This window comes from Gymnoscopelus microlampas, assembly GCF_963454915.1.
Source record: "Gymnoscopelus microlampas genome assembly, chromosome: 1".
NCBI lineage: Eukaryota > Metazoa > Chordata > Actinopteri > Myctophiformes > Myctophidae > Gymnoscopelus > Gymnoscopelus microlampas.
In genome coordinates, this window is record NC_139962.1 from 18189242 (window position 1) to 18213177 (window position 23936).

The window sequence follows — 23936 nt, forward strand, 5'->3', positions numbered from 1 at the left end:
TTCAGTATCTGAAGAAGCCGTTGTAACGTGTTGCTACAGACGGACGAAAAACGTTGGACTTTGAAGATGATTTGGCGTTGTTTTATCTGCTACGTTTTCGTGGCACTTAATCTCAAACAGCTGTTGAGTCACTATAACTCCTTACACAGCCGTAGTCCTGACTTTCGCGTGGTGTGTGGCATTGATGGCTGTCCAAATGACTACAGGGTGTATAACTCATATTATTACCACATAAAGCGAAAACACGCGCATTATCTTCAACAAGTTGCGCATGGAAGGGGGGATGACGGCCGAACCTGGCAACCAGGAACGCTTGAAACCACAAACAACACTGTGAACAACAGCTCTGTAGCTGAAGACGACGTCCCTACAACGCAGGAATGTCCTTCAGAGACTGAAGATGATTCATTCAGCGCCACTCGAACGGTAGGTAATCATTGTTTTGTATATTCATTGTGTATGTATCTCTCTAGCCCTGGTCCAGAGCTCTCCATCGCTAACGCTCTGCCAGCGTCATAGACAGATAATTCCACTGCCGTGCGAGGTCTCCGTCTTTAGTAAAAAAATTAAACAAAACTATTTCGCTACTCACTGAAACAAAGGCAGTTTTGTGTTGTTGAAAGTCTATTCTCCAGGGTGGGCAACGTCTCAGCACCCCACCTTATCTGTATAATACATTTTATGGGCAGAAAGTAAAATATGTCCGCCAGACGGAAATTATTGCATTTACTCCACTGCGCCCCCTACTGATCTGGTCAATGGTAATTTATATTGACCAGATCTGTAGGGAGCGCAGTGGAGTTCATAAAATAATTTCTGTCTGGCGGACATATTTAACTGTCTGCCTAAAAACTGTATTATACAGAGAAGGTGGGGTCCTGAGAATAGACTTTCAACAACACAAAACAGCCTTTATTTTGGTGAGTAGCTGAGTAGTTTTATTTTTTACTAAAGACAGTTAATACAGAGAACTCACTAACGCTCGGGACCCGTCCCCTCCTGTCCCCTCCCCAGAGAGCTTTTAACCAAATGGACTTGCTGGTTGCTGCGGGTTCATTTGGTTTCATTTGTACAGTCAGAGTTACAGTTACAGACCTGTTTACCAGTGTACATGGAACCAAATGAACCCATAAGTGTCCATACAAGTACACACAACTGGAGAACACACAACAATAGTATTTTGTTTAAAGTTTCACTGGTGTCTATATAAGTACAGTAAATGGATAGTTAATGGAATTATAGAAACAAATACATAACATATTGGACTACATCTTATCAAAGAGAAGTTCTCAGATTGGGGTCACATACAAATCCTATCCAATGGTGTTCTGTGGCTTAATACATATTAAATGGCGTCCTTGATTATAAATGTTGAGAATACTGCCTTAAGCTATCTAGGTTACCTAGTTAAGATTAGTTATATTGTATGATGGTGTTAGTTACCTTCAACACCGTTCCCTGTTTTAATAGAGATATTTGTTTATCTTTTTCAGAGTGGAGAAGGTGGAGATGGTCGTGCGAAGGTTGACCTTTTCAAACATGCAACTGCATTTCTTCTTCAAGCCAGGGAAACTCAACGACTGACACAGGTAGTGTGCCATTGTCTTCTAATGGGATTTCATTGTTAGTAGCAAGCATATAATAAATAATCTTAAAATTTGATAATAATTTAAAAGCCCTCATGGGAGATGTATTGTTTGTTTATTTATGTATTTGTTTGTGTATTTATCCCCCCACCCCCTCCCCTCCCCAGAGAGCTGTTAACCAGATGGTGAATGGAGTCCAGCAATATCAGGCGGCATTACTGGAGCACCTAAAACATCAAATGAGTGACATGATTGAGGGTCATTCTGGGGACCTTGATCAACTGAAGAGTGATGTAATGGGTATATTTGACCAGTTTATTGACCCTTTCAGTGAAATTTCTACAACCCACTTGCAGGACAAGACAATCAGAGAACTGTTGCAACCGGTTGAAGCAGAGCTTATTGTCTTAAAAAATACAGCTTGTTATGTGAAACGTGGAGATTCCAGAGCCCTTACCATTAAGAGCCATTACTTTCATTACATACCCCTGCTTAAAAGTTTGGAGCAGCTGCTATTACACCCAAGAATTCTTCAAATGATTGAAGAGGGGCCACAGCCATGCAAGGATGGATTTGTTTATGATTTAATTGATGGAGACATTTTTAAGTTGCACCCACTGTTTTTAAAAGATCCCAAAGCATTGCAGTTAATTTTATATACAGACGAAATTGAATTATGCAATCCTCTTGGATCTCGGGCAAGCAAAAACAAATTGTTATTGATCTATTACACCTTAGGTAACATCAATCCTAAATACAGATCAAGACTTGCTGCAATTCGTCTGCTTGCCATGGTAAAATCAAAAGATTATGCCCATTGTGGTATTGATAAGATATTTGAGAGGGTTAAACGTGATTTAAATGAACTGTATGATAGTGTTAAAGTTGTCACTGCAAATGGTGAGAAGACGATCTATGGGGCGGTTATGTCTGTGTGTGGAGACACTCTAGCTCAACACGAAGTTGCTGGATTTAAGGAAGGAGTAGGATTTGCGTACAGTAAATGCAGACACTGTGAATGCAACTTTGAAGACATGCAGAAACAATTCAATGAAGATTTGTTTGTTAAAAGGACCATGCCAAGTCATATAAGACAATGTTGTGACATTGAAAAGGCAAGCACTGACTTTGTGAAAGAAAATCTAAAAACAACATATGGTATAAACAGGAGGAGCAAATTAACAGAATTTCCACACTTTGATATAATCAATCAGACCCCTCAGGACATCATGCATGTTATTCTTGAAGGTGTTGCCCCATATGAAATCAAATGTGTTTTAAAGCAACAAGTGCTTTCAGGGCATATGGAGTTGGACACATTGAACAGTGCTATTATTGGTTTCCCTTATTCTCCTCTGGATGCCAGGGATAAGCCTTGCCCCATATCTGTCAATACATTGACTTCAAATGACAATAAACTGAAACAATCAGCTGGGCAGATGCTGGTTTTATTAAAGATCTTGCCATTTCTTTTTGACACAATGGGAGAAAATGATTACACAAAAATGCTGCTTAAGTTGTTAGAGATAGTCAAAATTGTGTTTTCACCTATTATTGCTCTCACCACCCTTTCAAGGTTGAAGCTTTTAATTGAGCAACATTTGAAAGATTTCAAAGAACTGTTTCCAGATACAAATATTATACCTAAACAGCATTACCTTTTGCATCTTCCCTCTCAGATTAAAGCACTTGGTCCTACAGTGAGGCATATGTGTATGCGCTTTGAGTCTAAACATTGTTTTTTCAAACAGTGGGCTTTGAAAAGTAGTTTTAAGAATATTTGTAAATCTCTTGTGAAGCACAACCAACTATATGAATGTAGTCAGAATGTGCACAAGAAACATCCAATTGTTTCAAGTGAACTTGAAATGGGCCCTGTCTCTGAGGTGAAGAATGTCCGATATGTAGAGGGGAAGATTAAAGACTTCTTTGGAATAGAGAAAGTTGATCATGTAGTTTCTATACCGTGGATAATGCAGCATGGAAATAAGTATACATGTGGAAAATCTTTGGCTATTTCTAATGTCATCAGTGGTACTCCAGAGTTTGGTCTTGTGAAAAACATTTATATTGTAAATTCATCATTGTATTGTTTGGAATGCCAACCTCTCACAGTTGGGTGGAATGATCAGTATTTAGCGTATGAGGTAGAAGTTCCTTACCAGGCTCAAGCCAATATTTTTGTTGATGCTGGAAAACTTGTTGATTATATGCCATACTATTATGTGACATTAAATAATAGAAAATACATACCGGTTAAGTATGAGCTCACAGACGTCATTGCACATGCTTAATGTTGTGTGGGGAAGAAAGAAAACTGTACTTTTCAATAAAGATGACTTTTCTGGAAATCAACTAAGTCTTTTGCTTGATATGAGAGGATACAACTTTTACAAATAACACAACAGCTTAAAAAATGTGTGATATGCCAAAAAAGCTTGTTTTATCCTAAACATGACTCAATACCAGATAGTTTCAAGATTTTATCACTTACCAAGATATTCAAGTTACACTGTATGAAAACAAGTCCCTTTATCTCACAGAAATATGACTGGTAAGATGATTTAACCTTATATTAAGTGTGATGAGGTATTTTGAATAGAAATAAGCCAGATATACTTCATAAGATTTTGATTTTTTGCAGTGTATGAAGGTCTTTTGTTGTGGAACAACTAAAATCATGATTCTGTGATTGCCATTCTTCTGTTGGTGCGCGTTCTAATCATGTTCCTAAATGTTGTTTGAATGTGAATTCAACTCTTTCATTGAAAATACCTCTCACTCTCCAGCCATGATGGCTGGCCAGTGCCAGCCATAATGTGAAATTAATGACTTTGGCAAGCCTGAGTTATTTGATCTGGCTTCCCCAACAGATGATGTTGGGAAATGTCTATACTTAAAATCACCACTGCAGTCATATTAGAAATGTCCTGACACAAACCAGAAGAGTACATTTAGCTGGAACAACAAACAACAAATGAATGTGTAGATAAACAAATCCATACGATTCACCATTTGGGTGAAAATAGAGGGACATCATAGTCCACAGGGTCATGACTGTGCATACAGAGCTCGTCATGACGTTAATTCTATGATTAGTATGCTTACTGTGATCTAAGATAATGCATCATGTGCCACTGTTGCCACAATATGCATAATAGCTCATATAGTGTGTATAGAACAAGGCATGTGAAATTAGGAGCTAATATGACTAAAGAACTACAAAATTACTAATACTCATGCGAGCAAGTAACTAATTATGTGTACCTATTTGAGTTTTTTTTGTTTTTCATTGTTCCAATGTGTTACAGGTAGAGTGATTAGATCACAATAAAATGGCAAAAGCAATAAAAAACACAGAAGGAACTAGAAAAAGTGCTCCTCGGAGCACAGGTCTCCGCCTGGTCATGTAGGTGAATGTGTACCGGTTTGCGTGATGAATCAAGTTTTGTAAAAATCTGCCTCCTGGTGGCGCTATAATAGGGCAATGTTGAAAGGGTGGCATTTGTTCCTCAACGTAGTGTGAATGTGTGTGCAAAGTTTCACGGAAATCGGACACTGCGTTCATGATTTGCGGCATTTAGTTCAATACGGGCCATTGCTGCAAACTTTAGATGTCAATCGTAGCCAATCAGGATGGAATATGAAAAATCAAACAGATCCGTCTTGATCACATGACTATAGAGATCATGTGTAACGATTTATGTTAAATTTGGATACAATTTGAAGGAGTAATATCCAAAAATGTGTTTTACGTAAGTCGGCCTCCTGGTGGCGCTATAAAAGGCAGATGTGAAAAATGCAGGGCAAGGTTTTTCCTTGACCTGTTGGGAGTGCGCATACAAAGTTGTAAACAGATCGGTGCAGTTACGGGTAAAAACACGAATCGGCCTGTTATAGCGCCACCATGAGGCTGATTTGAAAAAATGTAAGTGGCATTTCTTTCTCGGCCTAGTGGGAATATACGTGCAAAATTTCACGGAAATTGCATGCTATGTTCATGATTTGAGCCAATCAGGATGGAATATGAAAAATATGAAAAAACTGTTTTGTGTAATGACTATAGAGATACTGTGTACCGATTTGCGTGACGTTTGGAGAAAATCTGTAGGAGTACTGTAAAAAATGTATTTTGCAAAAAGCGGCCTCCTGGTGGCGCTATAACAGGCCCATGTGAGAAAAAAAAATTGGGGCAGAGGTTCTGAATTGGCATCCAGGGAGTGTGTGTGCACAGTTTCGCTGCGGTCAAGCTCCAGTGATGCAGACATGTATCCAGTAGTCATGTTCAAACAAATGACAAAAAATAAGATTGAATAAAAAACAAAATTTTACTTCCAAGTGTTCAAAGTAATAAATGAGTAATAACATAAAACAATAAAATAAAACAGTTCACAACTCTGCAACGGTGCCGGAGATTAGCTGTTCACAGACGGACGGACGGACGGACGGACGGACAGGAGGCAAAACATACTCTCTCGCCATGCCTTTCGGCCTGGCGGAGACAATTACAAAAACTAACCACAAAATTTGCTTCAGCATGTGGTAACTGGCTAGGATGGTGTGTAGTCTAGCACACCATCTATCTGGGGTTCACACATGAGGTATGATGTGACAATTTAATCAGAAATCCCATACAACAAATAGTAGCAAAGATGTTCACATTGGAAAGAACACTCTCTCTATCCAGCCAATAAAAAGCACCCCTGCCTGCTTTGTGTGTGTGTGTGCGTGCGTGCGTGCGTGCGTGCGTGCGTGCGTGCGTGTCTGTGAGTGAGAAAGTGTGAAAGTGTGTGAAAGTGTGTACACTTATTTACATGTATATGACTTCAGCTGTTCTTGAGCCATCACCTCATATTTTTCAAGCAAATTGGTTTCCATTACCATGGAACAAGTGTTCTGTACATACAAAAAAAGCAAAAGGTATTGGTGAAGTCTCAGAGCCGATGTAATGATCAAGTGTTTCATTATTTAATAGGTGCCATCAGCCCACTGCTGCTAGGTTATTTTCTTTATAATTATCCATTTTCTAAATCAGCAGGTGTCTGCATTTAACAGAAAAGCACTGAAGGCACACATGATTCTGTGATTGTTGACACGATTGATGGTAGCAAAGCAATTGTAGGCTCAGTGTGCATCAAAGTCATTAGCCAAGCACATTGCATTGTTGTGTCCATATCTACTGATTTGGTTCAGGCAGGCTCTCGATGCAGCGATAAGAGAGTCATCTCCACACCCCTGGACACAGAAATTGAGAAGAATATGGAAGTCTCATATGGTCTTGCATGATGTCCCTCTGATCAATGTGATGGTTTGGTCCTGCTGAGAGATGGTAATGTGCAGGTGATGAAGCAAGAGAGACAAGAGCTAAATAGGAGAACGGTAGGGAAAGTGATGCCGAAGCCACAGTACTGAGAAATAATACAGCAATTCATCTATTTGTAACTCAGAGCGTGTGCAAATGTAAGCGTCCATTTGATTTATTGATTGATTAATTGAATACTTCATTAAGTTTAGAAAACAGTACGGCAGTACAGTTACAAAAGCGATGCTAATAGGATAACACAAAAAGCTCTGGGGGCTTGTTTCTCATTTTGTTACATTTGTACATTCTCTGCGTTAAATGAACACTGAGGATATACTGTATACTGTATAAATCTGTCTCATCTTTAACCATTTCCAGTTATAGTTTTTGATATAGTATAAGATATGACATTTTGACTGATGATGACCTTGACCCACACTTATCTTCAAAGGATAGGACTATAGTAGCTCAGAAATAGAAAGAAGAACATTTTGTTCCTGAAGCCAATTGGCTATTTTTGGTTTGTCTTTGTTTTGTTTTTAAGGGTGGTCTTCGCTGATCCTCTCCATCTATTCTACTAAATAATTGCAGGTTTCACACATAGACTGTAAAAAGAATGGACAGCGTTACGCCCATAGACTCTACAGACCGTAGATTAAGCCTATTTTTCAGCAATTTCAAATTCGCCATCTTTCCATATCGCGTCATATCGCGTCATATCCTATGCAACCGAAAATGAATGCTATTGGTTGGGTAGCTTGTCAATCAAATCATCCCGCCCCTCCTAGAGCATACCCTACTTTTTCATCAATTTTTAAATAAATGGGACCATAATTTACCAAAACGTATATCACAGTGATTGAAAGAAGACTTTAAACTAGCAACTGGAAGCATATAGTATTTATGACAATGTTTATCAAGGTAATAAAATCAAGTCTAAAGTTCGGCAAAAACCCACCCACTTGCGTTGAGAGTTATTTCTTCTGACACCAGCAGGGGTAAAACAACGACCTACAGGCCATTCATATGAACTGTCACTTCCTATATAGACTCAATTTCAGAGGCGGATGCTGGGCCCTTGGTTTCATGCAGTGTTGGGCAGTAACTCGTCATATATTACTGTATTACTTTACCCAGTTACGAGTAGTGTAACTTATTACAGCTGCCAAAACAGTAATATTATTACATTAGTGATCCAAGTAACCCTGCGTTACTCGTTACAACAAACATGATTTGTTTTGGTTTCTGACTGAGATAAAAGTGCTTTCTCTTCGCTGTCTCGGTTGTAATTGTCTATGAGCCGGCGCCATGGTGTGTCTGTGTCCAGTAGACAGCTGTATGTCCGTAGCCTGATTATCAGACTGAAGTTTCCTGAAGTGGGCGGGGTCTATGGTCTACAGCCAGGCTAGCAGCTCCGTGGAGCAGCCCATTTAAACGGCAGAGCAGGAGGTTGTCACATGCGCTAAAAGAACAGATTTTCAAGCTATGAACACTTTGCGATGCTACAGGATGTTAGCTAGCTTGTAGATTTGTTCTTTTTAAGCACGAGCAAAGTTATGATTTACAATGTCTGGGGTCTGGCACAGGTCTGTGTCGGAAGTATTGCCATTATTGTAAGTTTGTGACTGTCAAAGGTACACACATTGGGCCTCATTCAGCAACCGTTCTTAAGAGGAAATTTCTTCTTAGACCCACTTAAGAGTTTTTTAAGAAGAATTTGGTATACTCCAATGTTTTCTTAGCTGTGATCTGTTCTTAGGTAAGAATAGAATCTACGCACACTGAAGAGCACTGTTAGGGTGGCCTTTGAGTTCTTAAGTGTGACATGTTTATTTCTTCAATTCTACAGTTGTATAATATAGGGTTTAAATTACAATAATTTTGGGATCGCTAAGGCAATCACACTACTGTTATCTTCACTATTTCTTTATTATTATTTTCATTCCCCCCGTTTTTTGGCCGAAAATTGCTCAATGTGTTTAGTTCTGCTGTTCGGTAGATTTTTGACTCCTCCTGTAAGGATATTTATTGTTCCAATACATGGAATATGCAGAACAACTGTAAGATTAAAGTAATAAAGTAAAAGTAATATAATATGTAATATAATATATTACATTTGATGCAAGTAAAAAGTATAACATAATAGTATAACTTTTTAAAAGGAGAAATAAGTAATAGTAATGCATTTCTAATCTCTGCTTATTCTGATTTTGCACTTTTACGCCACTCTGGATGAGAGCGTCTGCTAAATGCCAAAATTGAAAATTGTAATTGTCAGGACATAAACAGGACATGTGATAGTTCCATGATTATTCAGCCCTCTACTGGTGTCTTATAAAAATGTGGGTATAGAGAACTGAGCTAGATACCTGTAGCCTGCAGCCTTTCAATTTTAGCATGGAATTAAGGTCAAAACTCTTAACCTTCATTTTATAATTAGTCATGAAAATGAGAATAGCTTGGTGCAAGGATCCAAAGATATTCTCTCCTTTTATTTGAGATGGAAAACCAAATGATTTGTTCCCATGTTTTATTAGGGTAGTTCTGTATCGTGTCTACAGTCACACACGTTCGGTACCTCCAGGGAAGTGTGTCACCCTCATAAAATAGTTGTTGCTAGTCAGACCACACAGAGATTTGTTTGGAACATAGAGATGACCAGAGGCAATTAGGGCATGAAGAATCAACATGTAGAATTAACAGAACAGCCTCAGTAGAATTTGGAGCTGTGAGCAAAGTCCAGAAGCTGGGCATTGGGAGAGGAAAAAACACAGGTAACATCTTCTTTACATTTTTGCACAACACTTTTTTTTTAGCCCCCCTTTCCTTTCTTTCCTTTTTTTTATTCATGTAAAGGATTGCCGGTCAGATTCTCATTTTGAATTTTTGCATTTCCAAGCATACCTTAATGTGTAAATGTACCATATGTTATTATTAAATAACTATATTAAATAATTATGTTTTAATGATAATGCCAGTTTGATGATCAATGCCAAAATGAGGAATCTGGGTGTACTGTAAGTTGCCGACTACAATGTTTGTGATAGCTTCATTTAAAGTTCTTCAAATGTAAAGTTGCCCAACAACCTCTCTTTAGCAATGAGGCTACTGATTACAGAACTAGACACCAGCTTACATCAATGTACAGACATGTGAATGGACATGAATGCAGTCTCGGCTAAATTATACCAGGAGTTTAAAGTCTCCGCTCACTGAAGGATAAATCTGCAGGAACATAAGCATTATTATGTGTCTTTATCACGTAGTCGGCAGCAACAGCCACTGTCTCAGGTCTCTGCACTGAGTTATGACCTCATCATCTCGTTTATACAAAAGGGAGAAATTAAATTAGTCAGAGTAATGAATCCTTGGCGCTTCTCATAAGAAAGTCCTCTGCTCATTGTTCCTCAAGTCACTTAAGAAACTAATCTGCAGCATATACACCCCCCCCCCCCCCCCCCCCCCCTTACACAAACACTTAAATCCGGTCCCTTTGAGAGAGCTGTCCCGGGTCCTGAGTTTTTAAATATAGCTGCCCAAGGGGGTCCTACATCAAAGATGGAAAAGCAAAGAGTGAAGGAGCTGTTGGGACGTAGATGAAGGGAGGGCACGGCGCGAGGGAGGGTGTTGGTTTAACCATTAATCAAACAAAAAATGAAAAAGAATTGTTCATTTTCTGTCGGTAGAGAAAGGAGTGAATTCTGTGGTGCATAAATGGGCCTTGTGCAGTGGGGGGGGGGGGGGGGGGGGTGTTGGGGAAGATGAGTTGGAAGGTAGAAGTTCTCACTGTGACATTGATGCGAGTGTGAAGTGAATGTGTAATTAATGACACTCTTACTCCTAATTAAAAGCTCTTAGCTTTCCCTACACAAGGTTGCAGCAGCTGGTGAAGATTGGGGCCCTCACTGTGAGATGAGAGACATAAATTTTGCGACAGTATCGCGCCGCAGCACCTGCCTCTGCCCACACCTGTCACCACCGGAATCATACCTCATTCTGTCAATGAATTAACATTCTCCTGGGCTAAAAGAGAGAGAGAAAAGGCTGATTTTTCTCATCGCGGAATACCGATCCCCATGTGGCTTGAGGGTAGTAGTTTGTATCCATTTTCAAAATTAAATATATCATACTGTTGTTTGGTTCACCGAGGCAGACACCTGCCTCCCATAGTAAAAATGGCGCACTCCAGATCTGAGAGATTTCCCCTGGGACGCACATTGGAGTATTGCCTTGTAACCATAGCTTAATATCAAGTCAAAATCTCCTGAGGATGATACAGCTTGTCAAGCCACTGCGCCACTGAACATGCCGGCACGGGAACTGGTTTGGAAGAAGGAAAACAAGAGCAAGTCAAAGGCTAGGAGGCAGATGGAGGGTGGGGGGCGGGGGGGGTGCAGGTGGGAGAAAAAGGGATTCACAGGATGTAAAGTGCTAGTAAAGCGCTATAGAATCCCCCCAGGTGATAAAAGGAACAAGGGAAAAATAAAAGGCTATCAAGTCATTTGAAAACACAATGGGAACCCGTGTGGGTTTTCCATTTAGCATGAAATTTTAATGTCAGTTCAATAAATGATTGTGTTGTTTTTTCTTTGCTGAAATGTCTTTAACCGGGGCAGACTATGAGATCTGAAGGAAAGTTCCAGAGGGACATGCAGAAATCCCATTTCACTTATCCCCACCTCCGCCCCTTATCTGTTACACTCTGTTTCTGTCTGACCCTGCAACGCTCGCTGGCTGGATACCACTGAATGTCTTTTCCCCCCTTTTACATTGAGTTAGACCGACGTATGGAGTCATTGTTATAAAGTGGTCAAGTAAAGAAATGCAAAACAATACTTCATACAGCCCAAAAATCACATCAAAGTACTGTATACAGGCCTACTGTTGTCAGACTATATCACTGCGCATATTTGCTACAATCCCTAACTTCTCACTATGGCAGGTTTCATAAAAATGAAAAATAAAAACCTGCTTTCTTTCCCTATTTTTCTTCCCTATATTCTTCTCTATACAGTACTGTATGTGTCTCTGATGTTGCCATAGGATTTCTGTCTCAATTTAAACTGCCTCCACTATTTAGTGGTCATGACAGATTCCATCTCCACAGAGGTTCAGTAATTAATAGCTGTGGTGATGTGGCCTAGTTTGTTGTTGCCAGTTATTATGTCCAATGCAACTTGTCACTGGGAAGTTTTGTGAGAAAATATGTTGTGAGTCTATTTAAAAGTGTGCTTCTTAAATGTGTGGGTGTGCGTGCGTGCGTGCGTGCGTCCGTGTGTGTGTGTGCATGTTAGTTATACTACTCCAGCTTGGCCACATGCTGCCCCTGATTTAACTGTGTGCATTAGTTCCTGGTTAGGTTTAGTTCCAGTTCATTAAGACATTAGAATGCATTACTGTGATCTGCCCTCTTTTTTAACCAACAGGCATGTTTTTGCTGTGAAAAATTATAGAAATTGATTGAGCAGTAAAACAACGTGTCATCTTTGTGCTCCCTGATAACATGATGAATTGTCACCGTGGACATCTCGATCACCTACTCTGTCTTGCTAAGCCACCCTTGATCACTGTCAGAGAAGCGAAAGATGGTCAGCGATTGCTTTGTACCGTAGGCAAGAGGTATTCAATCTTCTCTCTCTCATACACAAAAACACACACATCTCAAAATAGTTTTACCTACTGTGCTGTATACTTCAGCATTAACGCCTTGAACCCTAATATCCCTATTCCGGCGATGAAGATAGCAGATCTACAAGGTGAACTCGTAAATCGGCTACTTTTGGTGAATACATTTGTATAGAGGCCCTCTGGGCAATACTAGCATACTATAGAGTCCTGCGGGGATCCTGGTCTAAGTTTATGTTAGTATAGTTAGTTTAAGTATATTCTTTCGTTCAACATCACCAACTAAAAACATGCAATAAGTATTCTAACATAATTGAATAAATGAAAGATCCCTTTAATGTGTTTTTTTTTTAATAAAGATTTTACCATCTGTTCTTGAGCTGCTTTGCTAACAGCCAAACAGATAAACAAACTAACGGAAACATAATCCTTGTCCAACTAAATTGGCGAGATTTTTTGGCCAATTATTGACTTCACCGTCTTCCCAAAATGTGCATCCCTTATGCATTCAAATCCCCACATCTATTGGCATACTGCAGGCATTGCCTTGCAGGTAATATCTTCATGTGCCAACACCTTTGTCCTTACATTTATCCCCTCCCTAAAGTTCTCTCCCCGTGCCTTCTCTCTCAGTGTGTCAGTGAGTGCTGACTAGGACAGCTGTTCAACCCTCGAGAGACAAACACTGACAGGGACTGTTTACTCATGTCTCTTTCACCAGTAACATCTGTTGAAATACCCGGTTAAAGGGAAAATCTAACAGCATACTACATTATAACTACTTAACCACTGAGATGGTCCCCAGTGTCAATGCTTACATTCTGAACAGTACATGGATAACAAGTAAATGTGTTTTGCAAAAAGCGTCCTCCTGGTGGCAGGCTCATGTGAAAGATTTGGGGCAGAGGTTCGGAATTGGCATCCAGGGAGTGTGTGTGCGCAGTTTTGCTGCGATCAAGCCAACGGTGCTGGAGATTAGCTGTTCACAGACGGACACACGGACACACAGACACATGGACACACGCACGGACACACGGACGGACGGAGAGGGTGCAAAACATACTCTTTCGGCCTGGCGGAGACAAAAATTAGAAATGACAGTGACATGTTACAATGACGTTAGCATGTAACCAAAAAACAAGAAGTCTAAGATCAGACAAATGCTCTCTACTTATGAATAATATAATATAATATAATATAATATAATATAATATAATATAATATGATAAAACAGTACAACTGGTGGGGCATGCATTCTCAACATGCATCGTTCCCAACTTGCATTTTTCCTGAGGTTTATTTATAAAAATCCATTGACTGTAATATTATTAGTACTGTGGTAACGGGTACCAGACAGTGAGCTAAGGCCAAACCCCTCACATAACCTTGCATAAGAAAAGTGATTGGTACTTTAAGCTGTCTTTTATAGGATCAGGCCACAGGCGGGACATAGTGTCTGTTAATCTCGCCATGGGACCTCCAGTCCCTAGGGGGCAAGACAATAAAAACGACATCCTTTACTGTGGCAAATGTATGTTAATATAGTTTATAGTCAGTGTAAGAACATTATAGGCTAACTGTACAGTATGTTTTTAATATTTTTCAATGACCACTTCAGATTTTATCCAAATATGAAAAGAGATTAACATTGTTCTCCAGATTGAACAGATGGCACAGAGATGGCACACCATGCAGCACATCCTACAGTACAGTAGTTTTTGAATTAAAAACAAATCATCTAACCTACACTTTGTATCTTCTATTTCAACAATACCTAGGTTTTAAGCATAGGCTTCCCTATCATCACTCTATTATCTTTTCTAACAATGTTGTCCTTTCAGCTTCACATAATTGATAGTTGGGTAGGCTATTCGTTCCTCCCCTGTGCAACCCATATAAAGGTATATATTAAAATATAAATGAAGCACCATTGAACAAAACCTATCCACAGACACTTTTCTTTCAGCCTCCGCCTTTATGCCTAATTTATATTCCGTCGCACAGCGGTGTTCCGTACCGAAAATAGTGTATCTACAAGCTTCCATCTGCTTTTTTTCGGCACGGGGCACCATTGTTCAACTAATTATGAATTGGGCTTTGCTCCTGTATACAGACTGATGAGAACGAGGTGTAGCCACTCTTTGCAATGTTCACTTTAGCATGCAGACTGATAGTATTTTCACAAACAAAGAAGAAAAGAGTCAAGCTGTGTTGCCTCACGCAGGAGCACAGCACAGTGGTGACAGGTTATCTCCATGCATATTGATGACAGCTAGCCACAGTGGCCTGGGTTTGATTGAACAGTCACACAATGGGAAAAGGCAGGCTACTTCTCATGTTCGTCCATCAATCAATGCAGCAGACTGCAGTTCTCTCAGCTTTGTTTGAGTGTCAATTAGCCGACGTGGTTTGGGTTGCAAGATGAATTTCAGAGGACCGTATTTCACAAGGCAGACGGCGTGCAACATACAGCTGTGGGACCAATCAACTGCCTCAGATACACACTGCACAGATTAATGATTGGAAAGGGCTGAATGGTTGAGTTTTCATATCTTGCAAACTATGCAGTAATCTGTGACTTTTATAGGCGCGTTCAAATTCCACAAACCATGGTCCTCATAGTGAAATTTTCATATGACCTCTAAATGGCAGTTAATCAACTGATTCAGACCTTCAGAAGAAACAAAGAAATACAGAATTAAACGGTTCTATCAGTGGTAGTGTTCTGAAATCTTCTTTCCCACACTGTAACCTGTTTCATCAACAGTATTTCCTAGAGCTACTCTAATAAAAAATAATTGGGGACTGATTTTGACCTGATTTCACAGAGGTTTGAACTTTTATATATGCAGAGAATGATCATCTCTGCATCACAAGCAGGGACGCACAGAGGATTGTGCAACCAAAGGGGATGCGTGACCCTTGAGCAGGTGTACAGTAGGCAACCTTTATTATCTAAAGAGCCATTATTGGCCCCAAAAAAATATTAAACATGTCTGGAGCCACAATACAGTATATGTTTGCTTTATTTATTCATTTGTACTTTTTCTGGTCTTTCAGCATTACTTTTTTATTGTTTGCTAATTTCTCAAAGCAGATCAAACATACCAGTAAGCTAGCAGCGTTGGTGGTGAAAGAAAACAAACATCTCAAGCATTAATACATTCTTTATTTTCCTTCAATAATGAGTTTCTTATTTTTATCTGGTGTACTAGGCGACACTTTTTTCTTTACAATAGGAGCATGTAAGAATAACTTTATGCCTACTACAATAATAAATTATGATTAAAATGTAAAAAAAAAAAAAAAAAAGAAAGACTTGTATTCCTTTACATACTTCTTTACCCAAGCAACTGGGAGCCACGGGAAAGGACCAAAGAGCCACACGCTGCTCTAGAGCAGCAGGTTGCCTACCCCTGCCCTTGAGCGAAATTTGTGGGGTTTTTTCGTGTTTTTTTCCCCCTTTTATTTGGGGTTTTCTTACTTTCATTCGGTTAATTCGGTACAAAAAAATTTACTCCATGAAGTGTAGATGTGTGGCAAAAAGGAAACGTCTCTCATCGCGCACCTCTCCATTCAGAAATGGATAACAAGAACCGTCGTCCTAAAACACCCTCGCCCCGAGTCTAATCCGGCGGCCTCGGTCCGCGAAAAAAATGGGGCAGAGTGTTTTAGGACAAGCTTTCCGTTTTCCACCCGTGGAAAAATCCCACAAACAAATGGTTTGAGAGGTTGGTGAGAGACTAACATTTTTTTTCCATACTACCTGCCTCATTGGTCCCATTGCAATTTGCATATCGTTAAAACCGACAATGCAATTGTCATGGTTCTTCACACTACCCTCTCTCACCTGGAAGAGGGGAACAGATGTGCTCAAATGTTGTTTGTGGACTATTATAGCTCAGCTTTAAACACAACAGCTCCTATGGCTCGAAACAAAGCTGAGAGACCTAGGTCGCCACCCAACCATGTGCAGTGGAGAACAATCTCGCCCTCACAAGACCAAGGAAATAATCATGGATTATAGAAGGCGGAGGAGAGTGCATCTAATTACATTGACTAGAAGTTCAGCCCGCTGCGCGGGCCTCACATCTAGCGTGACGTAGCGCCCACTTAGCAGCGCAGATCCACCTGCGCGAGCCACCTCACAGTCTAAGAGAGATTATTAAGTAGGGCAAAGTCGCTTATAATTCGAGGGCATGGCAACGCTGAGTTTCTCTCTCTCTCTCTTTATTCTTTATTCTTTATTCTTTATTAGGATCCCCATTAGCCTCCACAAAGTGGTCGCTAGTCTTCCTGGGGTCCTCACATACATAACATGTATACAATAAAAACAGACAATAGTTAAAAATGTGCAATATAACTAGAAAAAAACAGACAAAGTATAATTATCGGCAAAATAAGTCACTCTACATATAAAACAGAAACAACAATAACCAATCAAGTCACAATACAGATTGTTCGCAAAATACACAGAAAACAATAATGTTACTGTACAAAAATTGTGAAAAACACAAGTTACAACTCTATAGGACTCAATTTATGTTTAAGTAACTTTTTAAAAGAAAATCTACTTCTGGTTTGTTTAGCATTTATGGGGAGCATATTCCAAGCTGAAAAACCTCTATAATGAACAGTTCTCGTCATACTATTTAGGTTGTGGCTTGGCACTACCAGATGACCTGAGCTCACTTGACGAGTGAAATGTCCATGACAGAAACCTGAATATAGTACCTGTTCATGAAAGAAGTGTGGTGTGTTGTTCCAAATAACATTATGCATGAATAACAAAAGACAATATTTTAATTTAACCTCAATTGTTAACCACGATAATTGTTTATGCATCTTTCTTACATTGGCACGAAAAGAACAATGAAGAACTAATCGTGCTGCTCTATTCTGAGCTATTTGAAGTTTCTTTATATGTTTCTCAGAAGCACTTGACCAAACAACAGGGCAATACTCCAGGTGTGACAAAACAAGTGACCGAACAACATCACTCATGACAGAAGATGGAACATAAGCAGAGCATTTCCTTGAAATTGCAATGCCCCTTCCCATCTTCGAAACAATATGATCAATCTGATCAGACCAAGTCAATAAATTATCTAATTTCACACCAAGTAATTTGGTCTTAACTACCTGCTCAACTGATATCCCGTCTACAAGTAAGTTTAGTGGAGCGGCATTAGCAAGAGCATACCTACTCCCAAATACAATGGATTTAGTTTTAGCAATATTTAATACTAGCTTGTTCATTCGTACCCATTTAGTAATGTTATTCAACTCAACCTGAAGATTCTCTCCCAGCTCAACTGAAGATGGTGATGAACAAAACAAAGTAGAGTCATCAGCATACATAATTAAATCAGCGTTTTTAACAACATAAGGTAAATCATTTATGAAAATTGAAAATAGAAGTGGACCTAAACAGCTCCCCTGCGGGACGCCACACGACATATTCCCGCTGGTTGAAAAACTACCATTAAAAAGTACTCGCTGCGTTCTGCCAAAGAGGTAGCTCTCAATCCAAGCCAACGATAAGGGTGAGAAACCATAACATTTAAGCTTTGCTACAAGAATGCTGTGATCAATGACATCAAAAGCAGCAGTAAAGTCCAGGAGAACAACCCCAACTAGGTTGCTGTCATCCATAGACTTTAACCATTTGTCAGTCATATGCACTAATGCAGTGCTAGTAGAGTGCCCTGGTCTGTACGCATGCTGTGCATTCGTAAGTAAACCATTTCTGTTAAAATAATTAAACATTTGATTAAAAACTATTTTTTCAAGTATTTTACTAAGCACAGGAAGTATACTAATAGGTCTACAGTTGGATCCTGTAAAACCAGCCTTACAATCTTTAGGTAAGGGTATGATTTTTGACTCCTTCCATAGCTGCGGACAGCTCCCACTCAGTATGCATCTATTAAAAATGTGACATATTGGTTTAGAAAGCAACCCAGCTGCAATCTTGAACACTTTTCCATCTAAATGATCTACACCAGGGGAAGTGTCATCTGAAAGAGAAAGTAACATCTTCTCCACAGTGTCTTGGTTAACCGTATCAAAAGTAAAAGAACATGTTTTATCTCCCATAATACTGTTAATTGTGTTGCATGTTAAATTGACATCATGTGATTGCATACTAGATCTCAAACTTTCAACCTTATTGATAAAGAAGTTGTTAAAGTAATTAGCTACATCATATGGCTTGGTAATGAATTGACCTGCACATTCAACATACATTTGAGAATTGCGTGACTTCTTACACATAATTTCATTCAAAGTTTTCCATAATTTTTTACTATCATTTGCAGAATTACAGATTTTATGTTTAAAATATTCTTTCTTTTTAATGTAATTTAACTTAGTAACTTTATTTCTCAGCTTACAATAAAAATGTCGGTCTGAAAGGCACCCAGATTTATTTGCAGATACCTTAGCTCTATCCCTCTGCTGCATTAAAGCTCTTAACTCATCATCAATCCATGATGCACTACTCCCCTTCACAGACCTCTTTCTAAGTGGAGCATGCTGATCTACAAGCCTCACAAATCTATCCATGAAGATTTTCAGAGCAATATGTGCATCATTTTCCTGACATACATCAGACCACTTTAAATCTTGAACTTCCTTAACAAACAAGTCAGCATTAAATCTTTTATATGACCTCCGGTAAACTATCCTAACCCCTGACTTTGGCATTTTCGTTCTTCTTGTTAAAGCAATCAAATTATGGTCACTGCATCCCACTGCCACTGAGACAGCTTGTGAACACAGCTCATGTATATTAGTGAAAATATGATCAATACAGGTTGACTTATTAATACCACCAATGGATGTAGAAATTCGTGTGGGTAGACTTACAACCTGGGTAAGATTACAGGCGTCAGCCATAGAGATTAATTTGTTACGTAATGGACAATTTAATGAAAACCAGTCAATATTCAGGTCGCCAAGAAGAAATATATCCTTACTTTCATCTGACACAATATCTAGATTTTCACATATTTTATCCAAATATTTAATATTAGAACTGGGCGGCCTATAGCAACAGCCAACTAAAATGGGCTTGCCGTATACACACTCTCTCTCTGTCCGTCTCTCGCCCCTTGTCATTTACTCCTAAATGGACCCCCTCCCGTCTAGCCATTGCGCGGGGCTCTAGAGTTTGCCACCGCGGGTTGAAGGGCTTGCTTAGTTATTTTGGGGTTGTTTTCATGAAACTGGTTGCTTGTTTCTCTCGCTAAACCTGGCAATGTGTGAGTGGCTCTCCCCCTCTCTCTCGCTCTCCTGGCTCTCTGTGTCCCTCTCTCTCCGCCCCTCCTACCTCCTGTGTGCGTGCGTGCGTGCGTGCGTGCGTGCGTGCGTGCGTGCGTGTCTCTGTGTGTGTGTGTGTGTGTGTGTGTGTACTACCCTGGCTGTAGCTCCACCCAGTGACCTCTCTGTGTCCCTCTCTCTCCCCTCTCTCTCCCCCTGGAAACCCTGTAGCTCCACCCGACACACGAACAAACAAACAGACACACAGCCACCACAGGCATAGATAGATATGCTGTATTGGGCCCTAAATGTACTGTAATTGTCCAAAAAGTTGTGACGATTTTGACGTTGCACTACCTACGGAAGGGATTTACATAAGTATTGGGGCATAATGCGTTTCATATAAATTGTACATCGTGCAAGTACAGTAACTGTATAGGAAGCAGCTGGTGCTCTAGGCAGAATATTGAGGATTTGTTTGTGGAAAATGTGAAGTTAGTTGGACCATGTCTCTGCAGTGAGACTGGGCACATGCACTCCATGTCAATGCTCGTCAATTACTCCATGTCAATGCTCGTCAATTACTCCATGTCAATGCTCGTCAATTAGTGCAGAAGGATGGTGTTGCAGTGGAGAGTTGTCAGTTAGTTTAACTTCCTCAGCAGAATACACACTGCTGCAACACACACATGGTGAAAAAATCCCAGCAATACCTGTACTGCCACATGAAGTGTCAGCTCTCACAATCTCAGGTTTTAGCGGCACCTCCCTTGAAAGGAAAGCCCTACCGAGGGTGGTGCAGACAGCCCAGCACATCAATAGACGTGAGCTTCCCCCCCCTCCAGGAGATATACAAGAAGCAGTTTGTAGCTAAAGTTGAGTGGATCATCAAAGACCCTCATCCCAGTCGCAATCTGTTCACACCACTGCTGTGGCCATGGCCAGGCAAGAAATACCTACTGCATGTTTCAATAGCAATACCACCAGACATCTGAACAATTTCCACATGTCAACCATCAATCTCTAAACAATTGCTGAGCCCCACCCGGTGCCATTCTTGAAAACACAGGCCGCCACACAAGATTATTTTTTCAGATATACATTATGAATGTGTCTGCGCTCTGCCATTTATGTACTGTATGTACTGTCTCACCTGCACAAGAGACCATTACGCACAAGGGTCCATTAATATATATATATGTTGCTTTTATGTTATTTATTTATTCTTAGAATTGCTGCTGTTTATATCTGTTGTGATATGACAATAAAGTTTGATCTGAATCTGTGTCAGATTTATTACATATTGTTCCTGATGACATGGAAGCAATTTCACATGCACCATTTGTTTAACTCTTTCCCATCCAAGGGTGATTTGTCCATGCACAACCAGTTCAGGTACTGGTTTGGACACGTTAGGAATGGATCCTATTTGTGTTACAAAGTGTTCTATAATATTTATTCTATAATAAATACATAATATTTAGCGTTTGTGCCCAACTACTCAAAGAGATGTTACATGTGGACAGCATCCAAATTCAGTTTTGGAGGATAAACTCAAAAGTGTATGATGCAAAGTAACACATCCCAAAGCATAGCATAATGTTGACATTAAATCGAACATGATTTCTATTTCTTCCTCACGGGAATCTGTCAGTTGCTGTTATGTGTTGGCGCTGCCAGCGAACAAGCCTATGCCTACCTTTCTTGACAGTATGTCCTGTCTTTAGGTGAAAGAGCCGCAGGAGAGAAAACACAGGAAGTGTCACTGTTGGATCATGATAATGTCATTTGGGTACAAGCTCAATAGACACAAATCCAGATGAATATTTTAAGTGATAAAACATTTTGTTATGCGTTGGTCTCCACAAATTGACACTACTGACTATTTTGCAGGAAAGAACAAAGAATTGTGGATGCATGACTTGCGTAGTGAAGTGAAGGTTAATCTGTAAATAGTGTCAGTGGCAATGCATTCTGGAATAATGGTAATTAGCGTGTGGGAACATCTAATCATCCCTTTCAATTTGCATCTTTAGAATAGACGTTTGCATTTTGCATTTGCATTACATTAGGTGTAGAAAATAATGCTTTATTATGCTATATTATTTGTGGAAATCTACTGAAGTAAATTGACAATAATCAAGATGAAAACACCTATTAAGATACAGTACTGTGTATTCGTATAATTAATCTCAACATCTTGATATAAGCATCACACACAACCCCTACTTCCTTTGCATCCAAGTTTCTTATTTCAGAACGTTTGGATAATGTTGGGGTAAAATAGCAATACCTATTGTTTGGTCTTGGTGTTCATGTCTCTTGATTCGTGTGAGCATTACATGTACTTTAGAACGCATGTCTGAAACGCTATCTTGGCCAGATAAAGGAAAATCCATGAAAACATCCTAAAATATTTGTCAATGGAGCACCTTGTTCTGTACAGTATATTGAGTGTTCACAATCTACACAATGAGTTTGCACATGGCGTGGAGTGCAAGTTCTGCAATGTCCAGTTTCTCAACGCAGCAGCACTGTATCTCTTGAGCAGTATATCTTCTTTTCTTTGCTCATGCATTTTCTCTTCCTCTCCCATTTGTAATCCCCTGTTTATGTGAATGTATGTCTGAGTGCCATGTGTGAGCTTGAATTTACATTCATCAGTCACTGTGTGTACACTGTGTGTACACTCTGTGCGTGCGTGTGTGCGTGCGTGTGCGTGCGTGCGTTTCTGTGTGTGTGTGTGTGTGCGTGCATGTACGTGCGCCACAATGTGTGTATGGGAGTGTGTGTATATATATATATATATATATATACACATACATATATATAAAGTGTGTGTGTGTGTGTGTGTGTGTGTGTGTGTGTGTGTGTGTGTGTGTGTGTGTGTGTGTGTGTGTGTGTGTGTGTGTGTGTGTGTGTGTGTGTGATGAGGAGAAGGTGCCATGTGTATCTTTAGGTTCCATGAACTATCAACCCCGTTATATTTGTTTCCCTGTAAATGAATTGTAATTTGTGGATTCAAATAAAGAATTAAAATGTGTCATAACACATGACACACACACAGCATTTAGCTGTGACTGCTTGTGGCAACATGCAAATGCCAAGGGATTGGTTAAACCCTAATGGGAATGATAATGTGAAATGAGAAGGTGTCGAAACAACATCCAGAGGCGTCCTCATTGCCCCAGCTGTTTCCATACCCCCTTCTTTTGCACAGCTGAATGGGCTCATGTCCCAGCTGAGCGGCCCCGAGGGTGGCCACAACCTCACGTCCAGCAAAGGAGCCATTTTTGATTTGACAGACCTCAGGCACAGGGGCTCCCTTTGAGAGCACACTGTGGAAAACACAGTGTGTCAGTAAAATGAGGAGCTCATTACTGGGTGCAGGTAAATCTCTGTTTGTCACCCAGGACCCGTGTCCTTGGGGCTTAAACATAGCTGTGAGAAAAGTTGGTTATGTATTCATTTTTAAATATTTTAAATAAAAGGAATTTGTAATATGGGGAAAGATAAACTCTTAACTTAAAAAATATATATATATTCAACATTTGCAGTTTTTGCTAAGAATGTGTTCATGCCTGCCTCTGAGTGCATGTAAATGCATTCGGGTTTGGGGAATATAATTCAGCAAAACATTCTGCATGCAAGTTAATGGTGGCTAAAAGTGAAAATGAATCACATCACATATTTACCCCATATTGGGCCAGCTGAGATGAAACAATTTAGGTAATTTTGGCCTGATGAAAAGCTGTTCTCGTGGGGCCCAAATAGAGTCATCAAAACATCTGCTGTTCAGCTAACCATTAAAAGTTCCCTGTGTCCTGCTAACGTTTATTAGACTCAAGTTGTTTTTCTCATTACGGATGCAAGTCTGCCAGTTGCCAAGTTCACTTACAAGCACCCTATTGCATAGTCTGTGCTTTTTTTTTCAGTGGAACGTAATTTTACAAAATAAATACAAATTATACTTTTCTTCATAAGACATTTGTCTACCCTGTTTCAACCTATATTGTCAGTTCTGTGTAAATCAAATCCTCCATTTCATATTTTGAACTGTAAGCTTGGTTTACTTGCTGTGGTGGGGCATTAATATTGATGATGGTGCCTCTTTGGTGTTAAGATTAGTAAAGATCACCTGTGCACATCAAGGCAGCTGT

At 39.8% G+C, this 23936-nt stretch overlaps 1 protein-coding gene across 1 annotated transcript; it reads left to right on the forward strand.

Annotated features, from left to right (window-relative positions):
- Positions 1–23107, forward strand: LOC311042942 (uncharacterized protein; the record flags this gene model as incomplete). The annotated part of the gene is made up of 4 exons (XM_084054048.1): positions 1–426; positions 1494–1589; positions 1754–2380; positions 22997–23107. The coding sequence occupies exons 1-4, from the start codon at positions 67–69 to the stop codon at positions 23105–23107; spliced, it is 1194 nt and encodes a 397-aa protein (XP_083910174.1). The 5' UTR covers positions 1–66.
- Positions 23108–23936: the final 829 nt, after the last annotated feature.